Genomic DNA, 9,611 nt, shown 5'->3' on the forward strand with positions numbered 1-9,611 from the left:
AGTCGAAAATAAGAAATTATGAATGAATCAATTCTAGGGAGGGAAAGAGAAAAACCCATGGAAAGAACATGTGAATTTTTACCCATAAAACAAGCATTCTTTACTAAGCCTTAGTGTCCTTAGTTTTAAAAATAAATGACATTCTTGAAAAAGAAAGCCAATACAGGAAAACAAGCTTTGGTTTTAGAAACCATTGGTTTAAAAAGCATTTCAGTCAGTAAAAGTTCACTTTTTACTTGGGAGTTGATTTAGGACATTGACCCTGCCCTGAGAAGACGGTGAGCTGCGAATATTTTTGAGAGTATGGACACCAAAAGCCTGGTGAGTACGAATGAGGGCGAAGGAATAAAAGGCTGCAACCATGAGGGAAGGATGCTTGGGGCAGAGGATGCTAGAGAGGCCTTTCTGGTCCACTCAGGGACATTATTGTTTAGTTAATCTACACTTGATTTCTTTTACTATGAAGTTAAGGCAATAATACAGAATCCTGTCCATCCTGTAGGACACCTTTAAAGAAAATAAAATCATTATGAAAGACCCTTTCATATTCATCATGTGACTGTTCTAACATTAACAATGCTTTAGAAGCAGAAATAAGAAATATTAACCACTGTCAAATTTAATAATTTTGATAGACTTACATGTCACCTCTTACTATACATAAACATCTTTTTAAAAGTCAAAATATGTTTTAGAGAATCACGCGAAGAGACTGAAAATGAATGACTAAATATGCCATTATGCTTGGAAATATTACTATCCTTTAACTGGTAGTCTATTTACTAAGTAAACTTCTAGTGGTTACCAGTGCTAACACTAAGACAGGTGATACATTCCAGATAGAGAGCTATGTATTACCTGATTGAAAATGCAGGCATCAGTGTTGAGAACTTAGTTCAATGTTAGAGTGCTGGCCTAGTAAGCACAAAGCCCCTGGTTCGGTCCTTAGCAAAAGGGGGTGGAGGAGGAAGAGAGAAAGAGAGAGAAACTCTAAGCATCAATTTATGAAGGGAAGAATGAGAAGTGCTAAGACTGCTCTAGATCACAGTTAACAGAATTTATTCCCAAAATGAGATAACTTGGAGAAGAAACTGGTATAGTAGTTTCCTCATGTGTATTCCCCGTTATCAGAGAAACTAAACTTTATTTGTTCAGTATAAAACACACATTAATTTAATATCATGAAGACTTATCCATTGCCAAACATCTAAAGGTTTGCAAATATTTTGGCATCATGAGGTAGGGAGCAATGATTCTCAGAAACTGGTCAAAATGTGCTGTTTTTGTTTGTTTGTTTTTGACTTTTACTGGAACAACATTGACATTTGTTGTTTAGCATTTTTTTAAAAATATGAATAAAAAATGAAAGCACACTTATCCTCAGAGCATTTTAGTTTAGTCTCAGATCTCAACTTTAAAAAGAACCTTGACATAAAAATTATATTAATAATTCATGGACTATATTAATGGCTGAGTTAAAACTTTAACAAGTTGGTTTTACAAAACTGTCAAAAATGTAACAGCCCTGCCTTCTCTAATTCTGACTGCCTCTGATGAAGCGTAGGGAAATGGCTTATCGGTGTGCAGTGTTACCAATTATCTGACAGAACCAGAGTGTATCTTCAGCTAATCAGAAATAAGAGTGCAGAATTAAGTCTCCTGTGTGAAACTCATCATTTACATATTTATGATTCAAAAATGATAATAAGGCTAATGAGAAACTCACACACTGCCTTTAAAAGTCAAGCCAACCTTATAGTTAATTTCCGACGACAAAGCTTCTGATATGTGGCTGTTGAAAGATGGCGTCCATTGATGACAGTTGAGTTTAATTAAACATTAAAATGATCAGTGTCGACATACCTGTACATAGTAATGTGCAGATTTATTTTTAAACAATCGCCAAATCAAGAATGAAATAAAAAGGAATATAAATGCATGTAACACAAATTTATAAAAATGCAATGCAATGAGAGAATGACAATAACATTCATGCATACAGTTACACACTTCACCCCAATACTTCTCTGCATGTTTCTGGAATGCTAGTGACTAGGTGCCCAAGACAACTGTGCTGTCGGTTCAGGGATGAGTGTTATTACATACACAGATGTGAGTTAAGGCAGGATCTTGTATGCTACGATTACAGTCATGAAGTGGTACTATCATGGAGACAAGGCAATTGATTGTGTTCACTCCTGTGGCATTATTGGCTAAATTCCACGTCTCTCCTCACCACGAAATGCACATGTGTCATTGTTTTGCTGGTGCTAGAAGCAGATGAAAGTTAACTTTCCATGTATAAAGTGAATTTTACATGACTGTGGGTATTATCATTTTTACAAACATTTTGGGTAGTGAGGCCCTGTTCTAGAACTTATTTTCAGAATATATACTTTTTTTTGTTTTGTTTTGTTTTTAACCTGCTGAAGTATTGTTAAACAAAGTAAGTCTAAATTGAAAAGTTTTCATGCATGAAGTTGTATTAATTATATTTTGACTTAATTTTCTGTGACTTTCTAGGAATTGTTCTTTTACTGGGGAGTGTGTTGCTGTGAAGAGAAGGGTGAAAACTTGACATGGTATGTTCTTTTGTAGTGCTGTGTGATGCTTTGCTGTTACAAAGATTATTATCATGAATGATAGTGCAATAATAGCAACCAGAGAACTGCCTAAAGAAAGAATAATATCCAATGTAATATTCGAAGTTTTGAGGGCAACCCGTAACTTTAAAAAGTAAAATTGTGGGTCTAGGGATGTGACCCAGTAAAGGGCTTAGCTTACTGAACATGCACAGAGTTGTGTTTATTCCTCAACATTACATAAAACTGGCACACACCTGTGATCCCAGCACTTGCAAAGTGAAGGCTGGAAGATCGGAAATTCAGTTATCCTCAGATACATAGCTAGTTTTAGCAAGTTTGAGGACAACCTTTGCTATGTGATGCCCTGTCACAAACAAATGAAATGAATAAACACAGCTATGGGTAAATTAGAGTTTTAAGTAGAATTTTCTGTTTACTGTAGTGTATTAGTTTTCTGTTTCTATATAACAAGCTACAACAAGCAATGATTTAAAATATTGTGCAGTTTGTAGTGCATTGCTTTTTTAGCCGGAAGCCTGGGCACAACTGAACTTGATTCCACAGCTCAGGGTTTCACAGGGTGCAGTCACAGTATTAGCTGGGGCTCTCATCTCACGGAGGCTCAGTGTTCTCTGGCAAGCGAATTTGGTTATTGGCTGAACTCACGGACTTCTTGGCAGTTGCAACCTCCTTTAAATTATCTACTGTCTCCTCACATGTGGTTGTCATGGGACGGATGCTCTTTATCTTCGTTGAATCTTTTTATTGAAACACTAACCCCTAAAGTCATGGTGTTTGAGGCTACAGCTTTTTGGACACAATTCAGTTATGAGAGTCTAGACACTGTAAATGAGATTAGTACCTTTTTAGAACAGACATAACATTGTCTACTAAGTGAGGCCACAATGAGATACCATCATCTACAGAGCAGAGAAAAAAATCCTTGTTGGCTACAAAATCTTGGATTTACTAATCCCCTAAATTATGACTAATAAGTGTTTTGTTTAGGCCACCTAATATATGATGCTTTGTTACAGTGTGCTGTCCAATATAATGGTTTTATCATAGGCAAGTTCATGTCATAGATGATTGCTTGCTTGAGGGAAGTAGAAAGGCCTGGCAATTTGGTGTGCTCAAAATCTTATAATGAATCATTACCATCTTTTTAAAATTCAATTGATTTAAATCAAATTGCCATGGTTTTAATGCAAATGAATTATATAAGATAAAAAAAATTGTTTACTTTCAGATGCATTGCTAGGTTACTATAATTTTGAAAAGCAGAATGCTGAAGAGGTTAAGATATAGAACCCCTGCCCACACATGTGCAAGTATTCACTGTCATTCAGAAGCTAAGTAATGTCTAGAAAGCACTTGTTTTGTTTTGAAAGGTAATCTTTAAAAGAAAGATAGTGATGGGATTTTACAATATGGAGATCAATTATATTAATTTTAAGAATATAAAATGTTGCCCGGCACATGCAAGCTTTCAATACATGTTGCAGGTACTCATTTATGTAGAGAAATAAGCAGTTTATTTTCCACCCTCTTTTTTCCTATTTATTAAAATATAACATAAGGATTAGTTTGGAAATATTGAATCATCGTCTCTTTAATTTTGGCGTATGTTCCATCACGGTGGATTTTTTAAAATAAAAAACCTTTGGATGGACTCTGTGAACAGAAATTTTTTTCTTTGTTTTACTTTACTTTTTTTAAAAAAGAAAGCAAACTTTTTTCATCTTACATACCTTGCCCCCTCCCATTCCCTTTGCTCCCCCCATCCCGTCCCACCCCAACCACTAGTCAGAGAGGGTGAAGCACATTGCTTTGGGGAAGATCCAAGGCTCTCCCTACTATATCTAGGCTGAGCAAGGTATCCATCCAAAGAAAATGGGATCCCAAAAAGTCAGTACAAGCATTAGGGTCACGCAAGAGATAACATTATACATGTGATGCAGGGAAAATGCAAAATTAGATTATTTTTCTTGAACTTAAAAAGATCTTTATGAGTCTCTAATTATTGAAATCATGTGTTTCATTATGCCTGTGTATATTAACATTTGGAAGTAATGACTCAGTGACTAGAGTTATTTTTCTAACACAATGGAATATTTAGGGAATATTGAAGAATAAACATAATGATTAATATTATAGGGGACTTAGAAACAATAAATATCACAAATAGTGGCAAATATTGTGAAAAAATTGCTCAGTCTTCCTTGACTTAAAGGATGACAGAACCCTCAGTTTAAATTTCCATTTAGGATGAACAAAATGGCTCATGAGGTAAAGGCTTTTGCTTCCAAATATTAAAACGTGAGTTCAGCCCCTAGGACCCGCACCAGGCTAAGAAAGTGCCAGCTCCAGCAATGTGTCTCCTGATCTCCACATATGCATTGTGACAAATGGCACCTATGCTCATGTGAAACATACAAGCACATTAATTTATTATCAATTAATTTAGATAACATCTAATTTAGATAATAATAGGAATCCAACAAAGAAATAAAAGGATGAAATTTGACAAAAGATAAACGCAAATTCAATTACTATTTAAGGCTGACTGTTTTTTAAATTTATGAATAGTAATAAATAAGTCTAAAACATTTCCAAAATATGTTGCTTTGGGTGGTATTGTGGTGGTTACCATACGGTGAAGTAGCCAGGTGTAGAGTATCTTTAATTCTGTACTCAAGAGGCTAAGACAGATGTCTGCTAGTGCAAGACTTCTCTGTGTTATGTAGTCAGACCTTGTGTCACAAAAAAAACACACACACACACAAAAAGATAAGCTGTCATAATTAAATAAATTAAAATATTATTTAAATATAAAATTAATTGACCACATTGTTAGACAAATTGCCCAATTTGATATTAAAATAATTATATATTTTATAATCTATCTCTTAAATTTATTTTCAGATCAGCCAATGAATACAAGAAGAACAGGAGTTGTATAAACAGTATTGGCATTAACAGAGGGAAAATTTAATTTTAAAAGTGCAAATGTGGGCCGAAAGAGATGATTCCGTTGTTAAGAGTACTTAATGATCTTGGAGAGATGCCAGGCTCAGTTCCTGGCAGCTACACCGGGTGTCTCACAGCTACTATTAACTCTAGCTCAAGGCAATCACCACTCTTCTCTGGTCTCCTTAGGTAGCCAAAGAGCATGAGGCCTGCAAATATACACAAAAATAAAAATAATTTTAAGAGTAAATAAGTCAAAATAAAATTCAAGAAAGTGTGTATTTATATATCAGGAAATAAAATTCGGGAATTTCAAACTATCTTGTTACAATAAATATAAATGGAATACACATGCTCACTAAAGAACAAGATTTGTTTATTAAACGAAAACACTTAATTGCTGAAAGATATGTTATATTGAACTATTGCCTCAAATGTTATTATGTTAGCTTAATAATAGCCAAAAAGAAAAACTAAGAGAAGAGCATTGATAAAGATGAATAGTTATGTGTCATTTCAGAAAAGGGAAGCTTGTCTAGAATACAGTGAAGTGTCATATATATGTATGTATATATATATGCTACAGTGTGCTCAAGACATTTAATAAAATAAATGAGAGTTGTGATCCCATCAAATATTGTTAAATCCTACAATGAAAAAAATCCTACATCTAAGGCTATAATTTAAAGAAATTATTACCTCAAAAGCATATAACTAGAAATCCAACAAAAGAGAAGCCAGAACTTAAAATACAGTTCATTAAATAAAATTTATTTCAAAGATTTGAGTGTTTGAAAAAAATTATTTGTAGCTTATCTGAAATGTTTTACGTGTGTAACAGAATTTCTTTTCAGTTAGAGAATTTGATATTCATTTTTTTTATTTCCATCATATTAAACATTTGGCCTGCACATTGCTTCAGCCTGACATGATGGTCTTGCCCATTAGCTTTATAACCACTATAATTTTTATCCATCCATTTTTACTTATAAATGTGCCTTCATTATATTTGAGTCACTTATGAAAAACGAGAGCCTGTTAACATGAGGACAAGGACTTAAACTCTTGATGTGTCTAGCTACTGATGAGATATAATGTATTATCACATATTAAAGATTGTATTTGAACATCTCTTTTTCTACACTTATATATTATGTAATCTAGTAATAATTGTGCTTTCTTTCTTTTACAAACTGTTGACCAAATAGTCCCATAAACTCCTTCTAAACCATCAAAAGCTGAGGCCAAAGCATTATAACCACGACCCTATCCCTGACTTCTTTATTATTTCTTCCCTTCTGTGGAAGATATTTCTTTTGTTTCTTATTTAAGATCACCTTCTGTATTTAGTTGTCTTGGATTTTATTTTCAACTGGTTCACCTTTATATGACTGGTTTTTCTATTGTTATTTGTTATCGAGTTCGCTTTTCATTTTTTTTAGTGAAATATTAACCCCCCCAAGACTCTGATTACTGGAGAATAAATTAAACTTCTTTTTATTACCTGTATCTTCATTACAGATAATGCTTTTTGTGATTTCCCTAAGCTCCTTGAAGGCAAATTTTTAGTCAAATGCAAATGTTTCCCAATCCTATCTGCTGTATTGCTTCAGTTTTCTTTGAGAATATTCTTAGCCTACAGTACTCTATTGACTCTGCAAAAATATCTAAACATCTTTCTCTTAAATGTGCATTTCAAACATGAATTCATTAACTTTTCTTCTAGACAGCAACTGTCTTAGTTAGACTTTCTATTGCTTTGATAAAACACTGTCATCAAAAGCATGTTGGGGAAGTAAAGATTTATTTCATATCACACTGAAATAAGGGCAAAACCTCAAGGCAAGAAGCTGAATGTAGAAAATGAGAAAGAGGCTCTGGAGAAACATTATTTGCTGGCTTGTTCTTTAAGGCTTGTTCATCTCACTTTCTTAGACAATCGCAAGGCCAGCTGCCCATGATTAGTACCACCCACAATGGGATGGGCCCTCCAAAATCAATCACCAATTAAAGAAATGCACCCTGACCGGCCCATTTACTCAAATGAGCTTCCTTCTTCCCCAAACTCTAGTTTGTGTCAAACTGCAAAGCTGCATTAATGCAAAAAAAAAAAAAAAAAAAAAAAACCTCGACGGCCGCGGAAGCGCCAGACAATAAGAACCTTTATGTTGAAGCTGGAGCAATGCTATTCTTCTGTCTGAGCTGCGGAAACGGACTGATTGTGGAGGAAGGACAGCGTTGCCATCGCTTCGCCTGCAGCACTTGCCCCTACGTGCATAATATCACACGCAAGGTAACAAACCGAAAGTATCCAAAGCTGAAAGAGGTGGATGATGTGCTTGGGGGAGCAGCTGCCTGGGAGAACGTGGACTCCACTGCAGAGCCATGTCCAAAATACGAACATCCCCGTGCCTATTTCATGCAGCTTCAGACCCGTTCTGCAGATGAACCAATGACCACCTTCTACAAGTGCTGCAGTGCTCAGTGCGGACATCGCTGGAGTGACTAAGGGCAGGACTTACCCAGCTGTAGCTCTGAATTTTGTGTGATGACGATCTTTGCTGTGTGATAGGAAGCTAACTCTTCAGTGGTGGAGGACCAGGGTGAAACAGGTCATCTGCAGAATACAGTGACCTATGGTGATTTACATATCGACTTCACTTGGAAAGAATGGGCTTTTCTGGATCCTTCCCAGAAAAATCTCTACAAAGATGTGATGCTGGAGACCTACAGGAATCTCGCTACTATAGGATACAATTGGGAAGACCATAGAATTGAGGAACATTATCAGAATCAGAATTCTAGAAGACAAAAAAGGTATGAAAGAAGTCATACTGGAGGGAAAACATCTAAATATACTCTATGTGTTAAAGGCTTTGCAAATCATAATCACCTTCAAAGGCTTGAAAGAATTCAGACTGGAAAGAAACCCTATAAATGTAATCAATGTGGTAAAGCATTTGCACATCGTGGTAGTTTCCGAGTCCATAAAAGAACACATACAGGAGAGAAACCCTATAAATGTAATCAGTGTGGTAAATCCTTTGCATGCCCCAGTAATCAACAATTACATGAAAGAATACATACTGGAGACAAACCCTATAAATGTGATCAATGTGGTAAAACCTTTGCACGTTCTTCTAATCTCCATATACATAAAAGAACGCATACTGCAGAGAAATCCTATGAATGTAATCAATGTGGCAAAGCCTTTGCACGTCAGAGTCATCTTCAATGCCATGAAAGAACACATACTGGAGAGAAACCCTATGAATGTAACCAGTGTGGTAAAGCCTTTGCATATCAACATAATTTTCAAATACATAATAGAATACATACTGGTGAATGTAATCAGCGTGGTAAAGGTTTTGCATGTGTCAGTACACTTCGGAGTAACGAGAAAAAATACTGCAAAGAAACCTTATAAATGTAGTCTGTTTGGTAAAATTTTGCCCTTTATATAGAAGTAAACTTTTTGTGTGCAATCAATCTGTTAAAGCCTTTGCATATTATATCAATATTTGTGTACCTAAAAAAACTAATAATGAAAGGGCTTCTTACTATAAAGTATTTGGTAAGATTTTTAGCCAACACACCTACATGCAGTTATATAAGAGTATTCAGGAGAAAAACAATTGACAATGTCATCAATCTGTTCAAGCATTGTGGTGTCTATCTTTATTTTGTTTTTACCTGCAAATCCTTGTTGGGGGGAGACCCTTTGAATTTAAATGATAAGGTAACCCTTCTGTATTTCATATTTCTCTTTAAGTATATGTAATAACCAATTCAGTTGTAAACATTTATGGATTTGTGGTAGTGCCTTTTCTGTTGTGATAAAATATGTCTGCATCAACTTATGGTTCCAGAGAGATACAGGATCAACATGAAAGTGGCAACAAGTGTCAGATATATCAGTTAAATCAGGAGGCTAAAACTCACATCCTTAATTTGTAGCATGAAGCAGAGTGGGAACTGGAGGTGTGTGACTGTAAATTCTCAAAGCATACCCCCAGTGACAAATTTCCTCCAGCAGGGCAGCATTTCCTAAATCTT

General features: G+C 35.2%; 1 protein-coding gene across 1 annotated transcript; it reads left to right on the forward strand.

Moving 5' to 3' along the window:
* Positions 1 to 7,693: 7,693 nt before the first annotated feature.
* Polr3k (RNA polymerase III subunit K) lies at positions 7,694 to 8,850 on the forward strand. Its single transcript, XM_050136242.1, has one exon. It carries the CDS (start codon positions 7,738 to 7,740, stop codon positions 8,062 to 8,064), a length of 327 nt encoding a protein of 108 aa, XP_049992199.1. The 5' UTR covers positions 7,694 to 7,737; the 3' UTR covers positions 8,065 to 8,850.
* Positions 8,851 to 9,611: the final 761 nt, after the last annotated feature.

Source organism: Alexandromys fortis, unplaced genomic scaffold (assembly GCF_014885135.2).
Source record: "Alexandromys fortis isolate MF-2015 unplaced genomic scaffold, M_Fortis_MF-2015_v1.1 scaffold_13, whole genome shotgun sequence".
NCBI classification, from domain to species: domain Eukaryota; kingdom Metazoa; phylum Chordata; class Mammalia; order Rodentia; family Cricetidae; genus Alexandromys; species Alexandromys fortis.

Coding starts and splice junctions, on each gene's coding strand:
- Polr3k (XM_050136242.1), top strand. CDS start 7,738: ATGCTATTCTTCTGTCTGAGCTGCGGAAACGGACTGATTGTGGAGGAA.